This window comes from Schistocerca serialis, chromosome 10 (genome assembly GCF_023864345.2).
Source record: "Schistocerca serialis cubense isolate TAMUIC-IGC-003099 chromosome 10, iqSchSeri2.2, whole genome shotgun sequence".
Lineage (NCBI taxonomy): Eukaryota > Metazoa > Arthropoda > Insecta > Orthoptera > Acrididae > Schistocerca > Schistocerca serialis.
Window position 1 is genome coordinate 46,641,243 of NC_064647.1, and position 20,664 is coordinate 46,661,906.

General features: G+C 38.4%; 1 protein-coding gene across 4 annotated transcripts in view; it reads right to left on the reverse strand.

Moving 5' to 3' along the window:
* LOC126424539 (disheveled-associated activator of morphogenesis 1) overlaps window positions 1–20,664 on the reverse strand; it is a 456,338-nt gene that overhangs the window by 93,533 nt on the left and 342,141 nt on the right. For all 4 annotated transcript variants that reach the window (XR_007576184.1, XR_007576183.1, XM_050087275.1 and 1 more), the window contains 8 exons: window positions 18,996–19,210; window positions 15,235–15,301; window positions 13,796–13,913; window positions 12,533–12,665; window positions 10,241–10,367; window positions 8,802–8,999; window positions 6,351–6,758; window positions 1,435–1,571 (listed from right to left, as the gene is read on the reverse strand). Coding sequence is in view for 2 of the 4 variants with exons in the window: in XM_050087275.1 (XP_049943232.1) it covers window positions 1,435–1,571; window positions 6,351–6,758; window positions 8,802–8,999; window positions 10,241–10,367; window positions 12,533–12,665; window positions 13,796–13,913; window positions 15,235–15,301; window positions 18,996–19,210 (1,403 nt within the window). In the remaining 2 variants the exon portion in view is untranslated. The remainder of the gene's footprint in view (window positions 1–1,434; window positions 1,572–6,350; window positions 6,759–8,801; window positions 9,000–10,240; window positions 10,368–12,532; window positions 12,666–13,795; window positions 13,914–15,234; window positions 15,302–18,995; window positions 19,211–20,664) is intronic.

Consider the following 20,664-nt stretch of genomic DNA (forward strand, 5'->3'; position numbering starts at 1 on the left):
AAATAAAACACAATTGATTTAGCTCACAGATCTTGTAATATTACAGGTCTCAGCAGTTCATGTGAATGTTTATCCCCCTCCCCCTTCCCCTCCTCGCCCTTTCCCCCATTTTTGGTATTGACCAGAGAAGAAATTCATGCCAGTATCGGTGTGTGCTCACTCCATTTTCAACTGCCAGAAGGAATGTGGAAGTGGATAATAAATGCAGACAGAACACAATTATTTGTATGGCTGAGGAGCTTAGAAGCATATTTTGTTTTATCAGGTTGTCTGCAATTTTGTGCTGAGTACTTTAAACATCTGACAAAATCAGTCTCAGTATGTATATGAAGGAGTAACCCAAAGTATTGAATGGCTCAGTTTTTTAAAACTGTTTACACTGAAATGAAAGTCTTCTGCCGTAGTCAGAGTACATTTAAGCTGTGTTGGCATTTGTGATAAGACAAAATAGTGTGCCACACCGCAAGTCAAACCCAGACATCTGCCTTTCCACACTTTGTGGACCATCTCAATGCTCCAACTTGGCAAGTGTTCCTCTCATTTCCTCCCAAAAGTCTGCAATGCATTTTTCTCATTATGAATGCACTTTTAAACATTCTTTACATCATAACCAATATGATACTGTGTTTACTGGTGTACTGGAGATAAATAACTGTGATGAAAAGGCTTTGTGATTCCTGCTTTGGTGTCGGTGACTAGTTGGTGGGTGGGTCACAAACAGTGAAACTAGAGAGTATTGTAATTACTACCACAAAATGCACATACAAGTAGAGAAAACCTTGTGACAAAAGCATTTCCTAATTTTATGAGAGCGTATCCACAAATATTGGAATTTCGTCTCCTGATTTTCTCAAGTGAGTTTTTGTTAAGATACAGAACAGAACTTATCATCAGATGATGTATTCCCAGTGTATACTGCCACTATAAAGTGAAAAGCATTTGGAGAAAATAAAAATATGACTGACACCCCGGCAAATATCGCATAGCATTTCACTGTGGCAATGTAACTTATATCTCATCACCACTAAGCAGCAAATGCCTCCGAGTCTAGATTGTAAATAGAATAACAGACCTTTGCCTTACTGAATTGTGCATTTATCCGCACATCTTAAATGTGGCACAGACTTCTATTAAATGATATGCTTCACTTTCATTATGAAATAATGTAGTATCACTGGAATAAATAACTAACAGAAATTAACCATTCGTCATTCCTCTACACATATCACTTTTCCACTTACAGAATGCCGCTTTCTTTGTTTCCATAAATACAAGTAGGAAACTGCAGTTGTTGTTGAGTTACTTTAAATTTAGTATGCAGCTTATTGTGAAAGTACAGCTACACAAATAATCGATAAGCAAGCAGTTGGGACATTACAAAATATAGCTCTTTCTTTTCTTTAATGATCAAAGGAAATTAGAATAGCTACTAACCTAGAAATTTCTTCGTCTGACATTTTAAGCTTGGACAGTAAGATGGTGCAATTCTGGGCACGTCTACCATCTATTACTGAGATGACTTTTGTGCGGTTCTTGCCCAGCTTTGATAGATCTTCTACAGAGCCTTCATTCTGGAAGATCGGAAAAGATGAATTAAATTTTCTTGAAAACTCCAAATCGACTGTTACTGAATTGGGATGAAGTACTAGTACAGAAATGAATGCACAGGTTACATCTTTACCACACTTTGAACTGTAAAACATGAAGAAAAATTAATAAGTAAAACCAAATTTATAAAACATATGAATGATTGCACTGTTAAAAACTTTCAAATGTCCACGTTACTTTCTTCTGTTGCAATTGTTGATTAAAGCGTCAAAAGTTAACTTAGCTTGACTATTTTTGCCCAGTTATTGCTTGTAACACCATGTTCTTAAACAATAATTTGCCGAGACAGAAATTATTCAGTACTATGAAATGTGGAAGATTGCAATATTAAGTTATAAAGTACAAATCAAAACTATTTTCCACACGAACACCAAAACTGATGAAGACCTATGCCTACTGCCACTTCCCGGATCTGTTTTACATTCTTATCCCTTATTCTTTCCAGATTTTTTCTTAACTTTCTAGTTTCGTCTGAATGACAGTGATCTTTCCCTTCTCTCTCTTAGTCTACTGCATATCCTACAAAACAATTCGAGAGACATGTTTTCTTCTGCATTTACAATTCCACTACAGTCACCTTAATGAGAAAACAGAACCTATAATATAATTACTTTTGTGGTGACTATCCTCATGCTTCTTTTAGACAGCTGTGCATACCATAACATTGTTGTGCATATATTTCCATACAGGGTTTGCTGTTGCCTATCAATCACAGTCCTAGACAGTAGCATCTTTTTTAAATACTATGTTGGAAGGAATGATCATTATGCATTATACATGTGGTGGCTTTATGAGTATCTACAATCAAATGGAAATGTCCAAATTTGACAACCAGCCTAGAGCACTAGGAGTCACTTGGTGTAGAGCCCTTAGGTCAAATGCTTCGAGTGAGCATTCTTTTTGCTGCCCCTCTCCTCAGCTGCGGATAGCTAAGGAATGGCAACCTCACTTCTTCGAGGTGTAACCCACCTCCCTCGAACCGTCCTAATGCAGTTCAGTTTTGAATAGGTTTGATACAGTCATTGGAACCGCTCAACTTTCTCTGTCAGATACTGAACCATGTCAGTGCCATCAGGTGAAAGTTTGTTCCAGTGTTGTCACCACACAGGTGTCATGTCAGAGGAGCTGATACCTCCCGAATCGACCCAGGAACTGATACCTCCCGAATCGACCCAGGAACTGATACCTCCCGAACTGACCCACGGTGGTTTGCGTGATTTCAGACGAGTTGTTGGTGGTTCTCGTAGGGCATCGTACAAGGGACAGTTCACGTGAGATTTCTCTTCTCGAGCAAGTTTACGTTAGCTGCGTTCCTCATTAGATCTTCTGGAGCAATATTTGTTAGCACAGGTAATGACTAAATGGGAGTAGATCTAACAGTAGCAACGATAATTCTCACAGCTTCATTAAGCTGCACATCAGTCTTTGTTGTGTGGGTGCTGTTTTACCACACAGGAGCACAGTATTCACCAGCAGAATACACAAGAGCAAGTGCAGCAGACAGCAGAGACTTGATGTCTGTACTCCAACTGCTTCCGGCAATCTTACAAAGAAGATCCATTCTTCAGCCAAATTTCATGCGCTGTAGTTTGAATGTCAAGGATCAATGCAGAGTGATTGCTAAATATATTGCGTTGTAGTTATAGGGCACTTCAGTTCCGTCACGAGTGACATGTAGCTTCTTTTTTTATTTAGATGGAACACAGTAACCTCAGTTTTATTTGGATTAGGCTGAAGCCTCCATTTATGTGTTACTTGAACTGTAAGCATACCATATCTACCAATGCCAATTTCTTTGGGTGATGGGTATTGTAGTGCTGACAACAGAAGTTTTACAGTGTGGGAAGGTGTCCTGCAGCTGCATGCAATTCTGCATAGTGTCTTCCCTGTTCTGAAACCTGGCACCTTCCAGACACTTGTTACAGTATAGGGAAAAGCCAGGCTGACAAACCACAGCCTTGTTGTGTTTGGCCAAATCAACTCTGTATTGAGAAAGACGAGTGGGTGCATTATTGTTGTGAAGGTGCCAACTGCCTGATGCTCACAAGTCCTTCCATTTGCATCTCACTGCCTCACAAAGTTGACATACAACTTCTTCGTAGTACACTTTACTTACGTTAGTAAGTTCTGGGGTATTCTCGTGATGGACCACAACACTAGAGTCAAAAAAAGATTGTCAACATGACATCACATTGCTGCAGACCTGCCTCCCCACCCCTTGAGGATGACAGACTATTGCAGTGACTGTAACTTCTTTGTGTTGTACCCACAAACTCAGGACTCATCACAAGTTAACAAAGCTGTGATTGCTGTTCACAGTATGCAGCATGTCCTGTGTGATTTCCAAATGAAGTTGCTTTTCATCTAGCAACTATGGCACAAGTTTTGCTGAGATCTTCCAGAGGTCCAAATGTTCTGTTAAAATGGGAGAAATGAATCCAATACTAATTTTGACTTTTTTTTGAAATTTCCCCGATTGTGATTCATCTATTCTGCTCCACCTGGGTCCTCGCGTGACCGATAACAATCTCATTTACAGGCATTGAGGGCCTACCTAAATTTGCTTCACTCCTCACAGGTGAGTGGCCATCTTAGATGTGGTTGTACCCCTCCCACCTGTGTGGCACCCATTCCTTCATCCCCAAACACTTGTCAGATCTCACAGATTGTTTCGAATTGAGAATTGCTGAGCTTGAAACAAAATTTGATGCAATAACGTTGTTCGCCCTCCTGTGATTTTGCCCACAACATAAAATTCGATGACTACCACTTACGTGTGTTTAATTGTGGCAAGTGACTGGTTGTTTGTGCAGTTGTGAAAAAAAATCAGGCATGCACACTATGTATGCTTACAAACATAGAGAATATGTGCACCCTGATTCCACTGTTGGTTTCGACAATAATAAATAAGGTTGGATTCTTTTCGAATGTCCCTCATACAACTGTATACATGAATTTCTTTAAACCTATGAATGTAACAGGATGCTGATGCAAGTAAATATTGTATACACTTAGGTTTGAGGTGTCTGACATTGTAAAGTATTCTGTACTGTACATGATCAAATGGGCAGATCATATATAAAAACAGATAAATAAACAATGTGATAGACTCTGGAACTTTATCACTAATCTGATAATAGGATACAATCAGTTTCTTTATATTTTCTATGGGTATTAAATGCATTTATTCCCATTTAAAGAGAACTGCTATACTTTTCACCAAAATCTCCAATTCATTCTGAAATTTACTTACAATCATAAAGTGACAAAAAATTTCTACCATATGTCGCAAGAAATTCTCATTAAACATAAGCTTCACTTTGAGCAGTCTGGAATTATTTTCAATACTGGGAGCTCTTTTTTCAAAATCGCTCAAGTATGAATGCATTTTTAAATGCAGAATTCAATGTTTTGGTTTTATGCATATTGTCTTCAGCCTCAACACCAGGCTGACTCATGAGAGATTATATGGAAGGTGTGAATCCATTCAATGACTTTCAGTAGACCCAGAAATTGCTAGGCTCTTCTGATAGACCTTTCACAAAAATCTGTGTAACGAAATTACTGTTATGTTCATTAATAGTAGTATTCCTACCCTTTCTCTTGTAGACAGAATGTGAGAACCTCTGTCAGTGCAATGGTACCATTAAACCAATGGTACCATTAAACCAAGGCGAATCTTTACTATCTTTCACTGCCTTTATTTTGTGCATATTTTTTTATAGCATGACTTACTATGTGTTTTAGCACTAATCATAACTTTTCTTCATTTATTATAATTAAAATCCATGTTTAATATGTATTTTAAATTGGATGTTCAAGACTACAACAGTTCTTGATGCTCTCCATGCTTTCTTGATAACCCTCATCCCTGTAATTTCTGCCTTCAGACTAGCAGCATCATGGTTGCCAATGTTGATACTATAGCCGGGAAGTCGAAAATATCTTTTTTCGTGTATAAACCGTCATGCTCTTTGTTTGTAGGAGTTGTTGCAGAACTGCATTTATGAGTACTTATTAAGATCATTTTTACTGCCTCTAATGTACAAGTAGTTTCCCATTCAAAATTAAACAAGTTAAAGTCACTGCCGAGTCATAGGGTAATTCTGTACTGTCTAATTTAGGCCATCTTTGAACGACTACGACCAATATGTTTATATATGGTAGCCAGTATGAACATCTGATTAACTGAAACTTCCTGGCAGATTAAAACTATGTGCTAGATTGAGACTCAAACTTGCGACCCTTGCCTTTCATAGGCAAGTGTTTTGTGGCTAAGCCGTGTCTCCACAATATCCTTTCTTCCAGGAGGTCTAGTCTTACAGGTTTTGCACAAGAGCTTCTGCAAAGTTTGAAAGGTAGGAGATGAGGTACTTGTGGGAGTAAAGCTGTGAAGATGGGTTGTAAGTCACACTTTGTTAGCTCATTCGGTAGAACAGTTGCCCGGCAAAGATCCCAAGCTTGAGATTCGGTCCAGCACACGGTTTTAATCTTCCAGGAAGTTTCGTATCAGCACACACTCCACTGTAGAGTTAAAATCCCATTCTGGATTGAATATAACTAAGTGCACCATCGCCGGTTACTTTTGTCCGTATGAGTTTATGGTTAGATACATTTTGGAACTTGCTATGATTTGGTACAGAAAGCTGTAATGGCTCAGGGCCCCGTACTCACTATGCATGTGTCACAAAGGAATTGTGAGGCCCCCTTTCCCCTTGGGATATAACAAAGGACACACTTACTGTAATCCCATTCTTCTGATAGGCACAGAAAAGCTTGTCTATGCTCTCGAGGTCCATTGCCATGTACAGCTTGCTGTCATCCAGTTCCGACCAGATAGTGCCCGTGACTTTGGCATCTGGCAGCTTAGACCAATTGAACGACTTAAGTGGGTTGGAAGGCTGTGGCACATTCTTCTCTGGCCGAGGTGTCGGAGGGGGTACAGGTACGGGCGGAGGTGCAGTTGGGGGAGCCTGAGGGGGTGGTGGGGGAGGAACTGAGGAGGAGAGACACTGTGTCTGCTCTGGGGTGTCAGACAACGGAGGTGGGGGTGGCGGTGGGGGTGCAGGGCTGCCACTGCCATCCGGGGGCGTCGTTGGGGCGAGTCGGTTGTCGTAGCCATCCCCGAGTCCCGAGCGCAGCCCGACCACCTGTTATCAAAAAGTGAGAATGTTGTTATGTCAGTGGTAGGTTGTCACGAATTGATCTACAAACTAAATGATTTACAATTTTTTTTTTTTTTTTTTTTTTTTTTTTAAAAAAAATCCCACAACCACACTATTTGCACTTTTATAAACTACTACATCAAATATTTTTAACACTAGCGATAGTTTGTTCAGAAACAGAAAATATCACTCCACCCTGATGTCATGCATACAAATCATTGTGTTCTGGGATCAGCTAGTGATGGATTGTTCAACTGAAAGTAAATGCACTAATACATACCGAGCAAAAATCTGCTCGTCAATGTTCATCTTAATCTCTCAAGTTTTCTCAGAACGACTGATTAATAGGATGCTTCCTTGTGTTCTGCCAAGGTGCTGTTTCCATTTTATAAAAATGTGTCTGAAATCTTATGGGACTTAACTGCTAAGGTCATCAGTCCCTAAGCTTACACACTACTTAACCTAAATTATCCTAAGGACAAACACACACACACACACACACACACACACACACACACACACACACACACACACATGCCGTGGGAGGACTCAAACCTCCGCCAGGACCTCCATTTTATACACAATATTCTTAGCCTTGTTAAAGATGTCTCGGTCTCCGAAAGCCAGGTGTGTATCGCATTCCAGGTGAATGTTACATGTCTTATGTGGGGCAGACTATAAGAACAGCTTAGAAGGAATGTGAGGGATGTCAGTACATACCCGACTAAAGCAACCTAGCAAATCAGCCGTCACCAAACCCTGCCTCGAATATCACCGTGAAATGAAATACGATGAGACCAGTATGGCAGTGCAAATGCAAAGTTTCTGGGACAGCATAATAGAGGAGTCTATCACAGTAAAGATGTCAGAAAACCTAAAAAACAGATAGCAGTTTTAAAAGAAATAACACCTGGGATACAGCACTCAATTTATTAAAATCTTGCCAGACAGCACATTCACAAGAGTTGGAAGACACAGACAATTTGTGTTTCACGAAATATCGTTGCAAGCTCTGAAAAGAGTGTCAAAGGGCGTAGTGCACATTGGGGATGGAACTCTGCTATAAATGTTGGTGTGGACAAACAATAGTTCACAGTCTGGTTGGAGTCCACGCAACGAGTACATGTAACAGCAAAACTCACAGCAACAGAAGAAGACAGATGAGTCAGTATTTGAAACATTGTGCATAAAATGTAAACAACAACTAGGTAGAATACCCAGAAGCAATCTATTAATGTTCATATCTCGAAATAACAACTAACACCCAGGAGAATTATTAACACACTGTTCAAATTTTTGTTCTCTGTTTAATCGTAGTGCAGTGTGAAACATTTTCAGCCATAAAGAGCAAGTTTTGTAAATGGTAAATGGAATCAATTTACCCATGTTTCAGAACAGACAAAAATTTTTCAAATAAAATCATTTACCTTACAACATGTTGCCTTTTGGCACTCATGTTGTGATCTTCTGCCAACGGTCATTTAGTGGTTTCTCTGACATTGCACAAGCACAACTGCATAGCATATTCAAAGATTCACACTATTCCATGACTGGTGAGCAAATTTTCGAGGATGCTGGCCACTTGTCCTGACAGAATGATAGGAAAACCATTGGACTACCATCAGCTGTGCCTGAGAAAAGCACTACCCGGCAAATCTTGAAGGAGAGACCACAAAAGCCTCAACACTTTTATAACTACAATTTGATTTTATTAAATTCCTGCAACTGGTGCATATTATCCCATTATTTGATACTGATTGCAAATGCTTTGCTGAAAGGCTCTTTCATCTATAACTAATAGATGTAATTAACACAAATCAGCTTCTCAAGACGGATATGACAATAAACCCATCAGCGCTGAAATAGCTGCTCGACCCTATGTAAGTAAAGAATCACTACAGTACTCTTATCTTTCTGCAGAATACACAGCGAGAGGATAATGGCAGCTTACATAGAGTGGAAAAGAAGTAGCTATGTACAACTGAATATATCAACAAGCAGAAAGAAAGAAGAATTTATTTCAGTCACCTTGGCATCATCTGGCAGCGACCCTGAGCTGACAAGCCGTTCCAGGCGATGCCTCTCCCCCCTCTCTGAGGCCACCTGTCGGTCCAGCTCACAGGCACGATCTTCCAGCTCCAAGCAGCGCTGCTTCATCTCTAGGTGGGCTGCCGTCTCCTTCTCGAGCCTCTCCTTGACTCTTTGTAAGTTTGTCTCCATGTCTTCCTGTATGACAAATTTGTACAATGTAAAAACACAACTAACTCATATTAATTATGAAATCCTCAAAACCCTGTGCTAGTAACTTTTATCTGCAGGGTATAAAAATGCAAAGTGTGTTACAACCCATCACAAACCTACAGTTTCTGTTGACTTACTTCACTGAATATCAAAAATACATATTACTTTTTAATAATTCATTACAGTGGCAATTACAGGTTGCATAGTTATATCGAGAAACACAGTTTTTTTCCTTATCAGTTAAAGGACAAAATCCTTGCCACTAACACTGTCAGCTAATTCCATTTTCTACAACCATTATTAAGTCACTCACAAACTGAAAGATGGTAAAATGTAAAAATGACACGTTCACAATACCCATATCTGCGAGCAAATAAAAATTATATATCTTAATATGTGTCAATTTGAATCAAATTTCTTTGGATGTTTGACAGTCACAATGAAGCAGACTGCTGTAAATATCACCAAAACATAGGTTGTGTAATTATGGGATACTTAAAAAATTACAAAAACCAAACACCATAAAGGATTTTATTCACAAGATCCAAGAAATGCTGTCAGCTGTACAAAAATCTACCAGCTGCCTGTACATATTCTGCAATTCATTTGCCACTAGACTGCACTTCTATATTTAATCAGTCACAGATACAGATGATGATGAAGCAAGGTTCATATAATGACTGAGCTTGTCACTACAAGGCGGTCAGAAACAGATTACTATCAGGTGCTTTACTAGCACACATTTGACGAAGGTTAATTGGGATCCAGAATGAGATTTTCACTCTGCAGCGGAGTGTGCGCTGATATGAAACTTCCTGGCAGATTAAAACATCCCCCAGGCTGTGGCTAAGCGATGTCTCCGCAATATCCTTTCTTTCAGGAGTGCTAGTTCTGCATGGTTCGCAGGAGAGCTTCTGTAAAGTTTGGAAGGAAGGAGACGAGATACTGGCAGAAGTAAAACACGAGTCGTGCTTGGGTAGCTCAGTTGGTAGAGCACTTGCCTGCGAAAGGTAAAGGTCCCGAGTTCGAGTCTCGGTCCGGCACACAGTTTTAATCTGCCAGGAAGTTTCGCTAATTGGGATGTCTGTTATAAATTGTGACTCTATCTCTGAAGTGAGACATTTCATTGTTTCACTACTTGTTCGAGCACTGATGTTTATAGAATCTACCATTCCACAAAGAGTACCCCAATTCCAATTGTCATTCAGTGTATGTCAATAATTTACCTTTTCTTGCAGTCGGAGATCCAGTTCCTGCTCCTTCTTGGCCAACCGTGAGGCGAGATCTGCATTTTCCTTCTCCAGTTCATCTGCTCGGTTCCTTGCAGCCACCAACTCTTCTTCCTTTGCGAGCCTAAATAAAAAGCAATAAAAGCTAGACTTTCATCAAAATGATAAAAAAAATTATTTGTATTTGAATGATGGCTTGAACTATATGATATTTTACATTTTGAGAGTAATGTGATTTGTTTTAAATGTCTGCTTGTAATTAATTAGAATGGTAGGGACAGAAATTAGTAGTCAAATTATCTGTCACACTGTTAATGAGTAGTTAAAGGACACCACATTTTTACATTTTGTAAAGAGTGCGGCTTTACATTTCTCTGTATTTCAGTCTTTGTATTAGGCAGTTTATTTTGCCAAGATCTAACTGGATTTCTTAAATGCAAGAAAAATATGCTTCAGACAATGAACGTCAAAGTTTGATATGAGTAATTATGTCCCAGAAGATAAAACTGTGTTCCTGACTGAGACTATCACAGAAATATGCCTTTCTGGCAGTAATAAAACAGTTCCATCTGAGCTGACTGTTGTATCTAGACTAAGGTGGTCTTCTATATGCAGTATTTGGTCAACGTACATTGTGAAGATGTCATTTGATGATCGAGAAATTAGCACATGCTACCAGCGATTGTTTCACTGTCTGTGATGCTTGGATGCTTCCAGAAAGTAAACAATTTAGTGTATTTCTCTGTAACCACTTACATGCACCACTAAGAGTATAGCATACACTGATCTACTGGGATTCTGCTGCTAAGGAAGCTGTCAAGGCCAAATTATACCTTGACAGGGACCTTGGTGGTTTACTAAATGCTGAAAGGCTACAGAGAAAAATACTGAGATGTTTACTCTCAAACAGATTTATCAACACTACTGTAGAGACATCAATATAATCTCTGGTTGTATATGCTTGTGTATGCAAATAATTTGACTTTGCATCATGTAACCATGACTTGTGTTGGCACTTCATCAGTTATGAAATACCACTGCAGTATCACTTACAGCTGCATCTCCTGAATTGACTGTGGGAGAAATGATTCAGTGAGCGATATGTGAATTGTGTTTCCTGTGTTCAACTAGAGCACACACAGAGAGACGGAGAGAGAGAGAGAGAGAGAGAGAGAGAGAGAGAGAGAGAGAGAGAGAGAGCGTGCATGTGTGTGCATGTGCGTGTGCGCACACGCACATGCGCACTAGGTGACAGGTGGCTGTTTTTTCTGATATCACTGTCAAAACACAACCATTTTGTAAAAGATAGTACACAACAGTACTTACCACAGCTGGAACCTAAGTCTTTTAAATTATCTGCATATGCACAGATTGTTGCTGAATTCCTTAGCCACTGTGGAGGAATGATACAGTTTTGGCTAACCTGAGAAAATTTTTTATAGTCATAGTGTAAACCAAACTTGGAATGACACATCTTACCACTTATACACTGTTGAACAGGTGGAGCAAGTATGTGAAAAAATTAAGTTGGTTTAATTTGTTTGCAACATTATAGTTAGGGTTCATTTAGATTACACAGAGGAGGGGTTTGGTAAAATATGTGACACACACAGCTCTGCCATTTCACCCACCCCCCTTTCCTTCTTCTTCTTCCTTTCTGGAAAATATCACTCCAAATCTCTGCAGTTGATAATACTAGCACCTTATTCTCTCTCTGAGCCCAGTATCTATCTCTTTATAGAGGGAAGCCAACTCAGTTTTTCGGGCAAGAAAATGGGAAGTTCCAGTAGCATAATGGAAAAAAAAAAAACATTACTGTCAATGTCCTGATGGAAGTTGATAGTGAGCATAGCGATTGGTGTTGAGAAGCGAATGAACAGTGTAGTAGTAGTTTTTTATGTTATTAAACAACTTCCTTGCAAAACAGTGCTCTACACTAGGGATAAACCAAATAAGCTTCTTCTATTTTGAAAAGACTGGCCAGACTCCAGTCAGTCTGGCTGTCAAGATTTAGGTTTTCTGAGGTTTGCCTAGATTACTTAAGCAATTACTAGGATGGCTTATAAACTTCCTGTCACATACTTCTCAAAATAACCTGCAATATGTAAATGTCTTTTTTTTATTTTTTTTTTATTTATTACTGTATTCTTGTAGGAGTGATCCACAGATGAATAAAACTACATTAAGTCTTCCTCTATTTCCTACTCCTTTTACTGTTTTTCCACAAGTTGCTTAACAACTTCACTTTTTGGTCAGACAACTGAGTGAGAACACACAGATGTAACTTACAAGTGCACCAGCTCTTTGACGTTGATATGGAGAGGAGCCACATCAGGGTTGTTGCTGTTTTCGCCTTGGAGGACCAGCTGCTGCACTATCCGATCAAACAGCAGCCAGTGTTGTGGATGGGAACCGTAGTCCACTGGAAAGTTCAGCAAAAATGACCAAATTATAGCACTGATTAGCAGAGAATTCTTTTTTGTAATGATACTCTCAAGATGAAACACAGTGCTTATTTCACCAGGACACTGTCTTTTCTGCTTCTTCTTCTACTACTACTACTACTACTGCTATTGTTGTTGTTGTTGTTGCTACACTGCAGTATTCTACATCTGTGCCACATAACCTCATTTTAGCCCTGTTATGAAAAAAATCTACAATTTTAAGAATAACATAAATGTGTGTTCAAAATTTTACTTCACAGTTGTCCCACTCACACAATAAGATTGTTGTAAATACAGTAATTTCCAGTTTTATTTCTTATTTCTTTTAATGATGTTTTTTACTTAATACATTCCACATCCACTACAAATTAGCAGCCACAGATGTATGAGCCGTGCTCATCAATTAACATTTTAGTTGGCATTCTGAAGCAACTATAAGATACCCAGCATTTTTTCCTTCCCTGATGAAGGCTGTTTGCAATATTAACCAAAATGTGAGTACTTTCATTGTATCATAACACAGTCAAATACCCAGTAGACTCTTGTATAAACGGACTCCATCTATGCAAGCCTGTAATTAGGCCAAAACTGTCTTCATAGCCTTGTGGGCGTAATTCATAGGCTGTTGAAGTGTATCCCTGTATTTTTCACTTAATACTGGTTCTTAAAGCTACGTAATTAGGTTTTCGGGGATAACTAATGGCCGTCTTCAAACATCTACCAATTCAGGTTTTCAGTGACACTCTCCCGAGAATCAAAGGAACCTGTGGCCATTTGTGCTTCTCTTCTTTGTATAAACTGAGCATCCCTTGTTAATTTTACTTGCTACGGATCCCACACAACTGAGCAATATTCTAAGATTGGACGCACAAGTGTTTTGTGAGCAGTGCACCAACAACAATATTGTGATAGGAAATTTGAATTTAAATTTGTACAGATTCTGGTGTATATCTAAATGAGGTTCCATAAAAACCATGGAGAAAATCCATTCATGAAGTAATAATAAGCTTACATATTGAAAAGCTTCACCATTTGTAGGTCTGACAGCCACCAGTATCTCACTGTAATTACTGAAACGTAAGATGCACAATCACAGAAATGTACTTACATGGCAGTAGAATGCAGTGATGGAGCAATGACAGGAGGTGGGGATAGGCTGCCGTGTGGCTCAGCTTGCGACGTAGCAGGTCAAACATTGCCGTCGCGCTCTTTGTGTCTATGTGCTCCTGTAAACAGTGAAGTCCTCAGCCTATTATCACTACTGATTCCTCTTATTTGTACTCTACCGTGCAGGCATTGAAATAGTCTGAGATATCCATATTGTACAATGTAAAAGGAGCAAACTGCATTGTCTTACCAGTAAAACGATGGAAAATCTAGAATAGAATGCAACAATATTATGAAAGGGAGAGTTGCTACTCACTATATAGCAGAGATGCTGATTTGCGGATAGGCACAACAAAAAGTGTGTCACAAAATAAGCTTTCAGCCAACAAGCCCGTTGTCAAAAATAGATGACACACACTCTCACACGTGAGTGTGTATGTGTGTGTTTATTTTTGACCAAGGGCTTGTTGGCCGAAAGCTTATTTTGTGACACTCTTTTTGTTGTGTTTATCTCTCCGGTGTATAGTGAGTAGCAATTATCCTTTTCATAATATTGTTATCCTACTAATACTGCAGCAAATTTAAATATCTAAGGGAATGTATCACAGGAAAAAAAGGGAGCAATGAGGGAATAATAGAGAGGATGAAAAGTGCAGTCAGCCTTCTGTATGACCAGAAAGACACTCAGCAATAAGAATATATCTATGGACACAGACATAACACTAGAAGAAAATGGTGAAGTATGGAGTCCTATATGTAGCTAAGATGGTGACAGTAGGAAGACATGATGCAGAACAATTGAAGGAAAAATAAAAGAGAGAAATGCTGAAGACAATACTAGATCACAAAAGATGGTGAGAAATGAATGCTAAGATCTAGGGCAGAGACTTGCTGGCATATGATGATGATATGAAGAGCAATTAGACAAAACAATAATGTGTCACAATTGGAGCAGACAAGTGAATACAATACCGATGATCTCAAAATAAGAACTGCATCAAAGAAAAATTGGACTCCAATTTCATAGAAATTTATTTTGTCTTCTGTAAATTTCTTTCATTGCACAATAATCAAAGGTTTTTAGTCTATAAATTCAAGTAAAAATTTCATTAATGCCATTGTATGAGCAGTTTCCTACTGAAATTTATTTTTACAGAATATAAATAATGTAAAAGCAATATTGTTAATAATGATAAATTATTATTAATAATCATGCTAATAAAATGAGAATTTTTATTGATAGTGCACAATCAGCCATTTTAAATGATATCAATAATATCCCAAATGTAAAGGCAATTTTTTCCTCAAAGATCTATAGAAGTAACTTGTGAAAATACTAAGAACAGAAGTAGTAAAGTGGCTGTTAAGATTTAGAGCTTAGGAATCGCCAAGCTAATATGCCATAGAAAGTATTGTATCTTTAGAGTATATCGGCAGTACCTTTTCAAATTTCCTGGCCAACTCTTTCTCATCTTCATTTCGAACCATCTCAAAGAAGTCCAGATGCCTGAGGAAAAAAAGTACAAATTCCCAAATAGAACAAACAATGGACAGTGCAGGCTGGAATATCAACAATATTATGAAAGGGACAGATTGCTACTCGATAAAAATGACACATTGAAGTGCAGAGAGGCACAATGAAAAGCCTGTTACACACGGAGCTTTCATTCAGAAAAGAAAATGAACACATACACGTTGGCACTTCACACACGGGTGCGATTTGTGCTTTCACCAGTCTTGGGGGTTAGTAGAATTATATATGTTAGCTTGGACCGTGGCATTATGCATGGTTAAACAGCTGTTTATAAATAGATGTTAATGCCGAAACTCACTATTCACGCGAATGCACTATCAGAAAAGCCATCCCTTGTTATATCTTTAAAAGTACATTATAGGTCAAGCTTATTTACAAAATCATCTACACACAGGTATACAAGAGGAATTCAAAAAGTAGAGGCACATTTGTGAAAAGCTGTACTTATTCTGATGTTAGAAAACTGAAACATATTAATAGTATTAATCGTAAGACTTACTAAAAACTTTCAGTGTTCGGCTCCACAAATTTAAATTATATGTGTAAAGTTTTACTCCAGTGCGTGGGAAATAAACATCCCAGGTTGGGATGCATAAACTAAAACCAGAGGAGGGGATGGTCTGATGCAGAGGGGGGGAAATCTCCCCATCCCCCCTGCTAATCGCACACTGCTTCACACACACACACACACACACACACACACACACACACTATCTCCGGCCACTGTAGCCACAGACAGCTCCTGCTTGCATGTTAGGTGTCCCTGCTTGTTGTGAATGTTTGTGTGTGTTTTCTTTTCTGAATAAGGCTTTGGCCAAAAATTCACAGATGGAACATTCTAGAAGAACTGGGCACTCATGTCAAGGATATCTTGTTGCTAAATTATTCCTATAAATTTTTATGTACTGCCATGAAATAGTGTATCTTTCACATATACAATATTGCTGCAGTATGTATAAAACATGGTGCAAAGGCAGGAAGAGAAAATTATTCCTGCACTATCATTACTTTTACTTTTAACAGCTAAAATATGTCTTTTTGTATTACTCATCACTCCTCAACTGCAATTTAAATGCTTGCTTACACTTTGGGCAGATGTTTTAACAATTATTTGTCTTTTGCAACTCAAATTTGATGTTTTTTATATTCAAACATGGTCAATCCTCTTATGCTTCTGGGTTCTACAATGAATAAAATTATTATTCTAAATTATAAACAGAGATTTATATATTTATTTCTTTGCTACAGTTGCTTCAGTCACTACCAACAAACACACTTACTGACTTTCAAGCTGTTTAAGAATATGTTATCACTGTTAATATGCTCTTGCTGTGAGCTTACTCTGTTAATTAGTGGCTTTTTCCTGTAGAGGAAAGGCAGGTCCATTCTATACTCACTATCAAAATATACTACCAGTCACAAATTTTGTAGTAATAGGCATTACACAACTTGAAAGTCATCAGATCCAGTTTGTTCACTGTTAATGGCTGCTACAACTTTAATGATGATATAAATGTGTTGATATTTGTTACAATCATGATAAGTGATGGTGTGTTCTTTCCTGTTCCTTCTAAAATATTTAACAGCTTGACATTTGCTCATTGTAGACAGGCACAGTTAGGCAGTTGCAAAAAGCATTGTTTGAATGTTCCCGTGACAGAGAGACTGCAGGTGGTGTCTGTATGATGTGTTGCTTGCTCAACAATATATTATTCAGCATAAAAATCATAAGTGGTACAGATATTGCAGCTGAACAACTTCCAAAGTAGGCATTGGTACTCTACTAGCATTGTATGCACCAAAGTTTCAGTCACCTTCTAGGCACGACGCAAGTCAGTGGCCCTGCCAGTACAGACTATGATATTTGCAGTAACGTTAATAATGTACACCAACATTAGGGTTTTGTTTTCTCACAAATAAAGAAACATGCTTTTTCCAGCATTCTGAGTCCTCTTGCTTTCATAGAAGTTCCATCCTGTCATGTCACTCTGCCACTTTTTCCAGTATCATGACACCAACGTAAATTATCAGCTGCAGAAGGAGCATTATGAGCAAAACTGATAAGTAAATGAATTCAATCTGTCTACAGCTTATCCAATAAGTCACAAGTGAGAGTATGTATAACCAAAGCAAAGTCCAATGGTTAACAGTTTCACCCAGAAAATGCTAGTTACTGCAGAAATTATGACCCACAAAGGACATGCATCAGTGCAAGGTCATTCAGAAGTACCTCCAGGTTTTCAGAAGGCTACTGCACAAAAACTACAAATAATACAGAAAACGACACTTTAGTGGATAGAGCATGTTTGCAAGTTTTTAACTCACATTGCAGATGCACAATATAGGTACATTATGTGATGTGGCAAACGTCAATATGTGAAGGCACAACCGCAGCCTGCTTTGTAAATTTGTTCATTGGGTGTGATACGACAATACAGAACGAATGATTTGTTACATGTTCTGCAACTATGCCACAGTGCATACTTGGAGAGATCCTTTATCCGCTGGTAGGTGTGATTTTATGTCTTGTAGTTTTCGTACCATTGTCCTCTGAAAACCCAGAGGCACTTATGAATAACCCTGGATATTTAGGCAAAATAAAAATAAATTCAGTTGCAAAAGAGAGTTATGTGTTAAGACACATCCACTCAAAGGACAGACAATTTAAAAAGACACATTTGACATAAAATGTTGTCGGATTGTGTGTACAACACAAGATATTGCAACTTTTTGAAATCTTCATGCAGTCAAAATGAACTAAAACTGAATTTCACTAAAACTCAGATGATTCAATTTGAGAACTAAATCATTAGAACAGAGAGACATAAAAATCGCCTGCAGTGATCAGGAGATCATGGAAACAAATTGCATAAAGTTCTTAAGCCTAATTCTTGACAAAAATTAAACTGAACAGAACATATTGACTACTTAACAAATAAACTGAATAGCTCAGTATTTGCACTGTGATTTTAGTCAAACATGAACATTAGAAAGATAGTTTATCACTGATAGTTTGGGTTGCTTATTTGTTATAGCATAATCTCCTATGGGAATTCAATATAATTTTGTCATAAGTCTTCCGGTATTCCAAAATAAAATAATTAGGAACACGTGAATTGCTAAACAAAAAGTATCTTGTAATCCACTGTTAAAAAAAAATTGATGAAGAACAATACAATACAATGTGTAATTTTCTTATATTAAAAACAATAAACTTTACGTTTCCAGCACAACTACACCACTCACTACACAGAGAATTACGAACTTCAGACACACCATTTCAAACTTTATGCCCAAACATCAGAGCATATTGGTTTAAATATTTGCACTAAATTAATAGGCAGTAATGTATTCAACATGGAGCTTGGTCACTGAAGAAAAAGCTGCTCTTTACCTTTATAGAGGAAAAATGTTGTTGTTCTGTTGAAAAATTCATGGATGAAAACTACACAATTTGAGCAAGGGAAATATGTATTTTTTTTTTAATATCAAAAACTATACTGAGTGCTGTATAGCTGATCCAAAATAATGTAAAATGACAGTATTTCTAAAAAAATGTTTTCATTGTAAATATTAAGATGTCTCCAACAAAACGAAGCAAATGATTTGGAAATTGTAAGTAACATTATCAATAAATCACATTTCACACTGGTAGAATGTTACAGACCTATCCAGTGTCTCATTCTCGTGGCCCCTGAGCTTATCAATGACTGGCTGGATGCCGAGCATGAGGAACTCGTAGCGCAGGTGCAAACGGAACTCGAGGTTTTCCTGGCCGGGTCCGTAGTTGAGGACGGCATTCACAAATGACATTATGGCTGTCTTCAAGTTCACTTCATCACGGTATATGCCTGTGCTCCTGTCCAAGTCATTCACTATGCCCTACATACAGTAGAACATACAGTCACGTCATATAGCACAACTATACAATATTGACGAACAAAACGAGTTCTGTTCAAAAAATTCTGGAACATTCATAATTACGTGCCAATGGTGTTTGGAGTGAAATGTGGTTAGCATCCCTGCACGAGCCTGTATTTAATGTGCAACTGCCAGAAGTTTCATTGTCGTAAGTCTGTTAGTTATTGTTCAGTGCTGTATTGAGTAGAACATTGTGTAGCACAGTTTGTGAATTTCGATATGGCACAGCAACATGTCTGTATTAAATTTTGTGTGAAACTCAGTAAATCCCTTGCAGAGACACACTAAATGATGCAAAAAGCCTACAGTAATGGATGCTTATGCCATACTTGGTGTTACAAATGGTTCACACGGTTTAAAAATAGCTGGACGGAAGTTAAAGATGGCCCTCATTCAGGATGCCCTTTGATGTCTACCAATGACGTTCATGTCAGGAATGTCACTGAAATTGTGCATGCCAGTGGAAGACCGACTGTCTGAGAGATTGCAGAAGAATGTAACATTTCAGTCGGATCGTGCTGACACAGCTTGTCCCAAGTCTCACGAGTCAAGATCAGACAGACCTTTGGCTTGCAATCTGTGAAGAGTTTTTGGATTGCACAAATGAGAATGGGACGTTCCTTAAGAGAATCGTAACTGGGGACGAGACGTTGGTCTAAGGTTACGATATTGAGACCGAGGTTCAGCCATCAAAACGGGTTGGGAAAGGTTCTCCAAGATCAAAAAAAGCTTGTCAGGTCAAGTCAAATGTCAAAGCATGCTGATAGTTTTCTTTGACTTTGAAGGATCAGTTCATCACGAATCGTGCCACGGGGACAAAATGTTAAATGACGGTACTATCGGGACGTGTTGTGACGTCTGCAAGAAAATGAGAGAAGGAAATGGTCTGAAATGTAGTGAGACAATCCTTGGCTCTTGCCTCTCAATAACACACCTGCACCTTCATGCCTATTGGTGCATGACTACTGTACAAGAAATGAAATCACTGTGCTGCCTCATCCTCCATACTCTACAGATCTGGTCCAGTTTCATTTTTTTTTATTTCCAAAGCTGAAAACCCCATTGACAGGATGAAGATTTGCAATGACAGATGAGATAAAAGAAAATTCACAGATGGCGCTTCATGCAATCGAGCAAGAGGCATACCGAGAATGCTTCCGGAAGTGGAAATGGTGTTGGGAGTGATGTATCAACTGTGGAGAAGAGTATGTCGAAGGAGGCCATGCTCAATAAGTAAAAGGTTAGCATAGAAAAATTTTGTGGACAACATCCTGGAATTTTTTGAACAGACCTCATGTACATAGTGAAAGAAAAGTGCAAAGTCCATGGTGGAATAACAGCAATATTATGGAAAGGATAGTGTGCTGTTCACCATAAAGACGAGTCACTGAGTGACACACAGGCATAACGAAAAG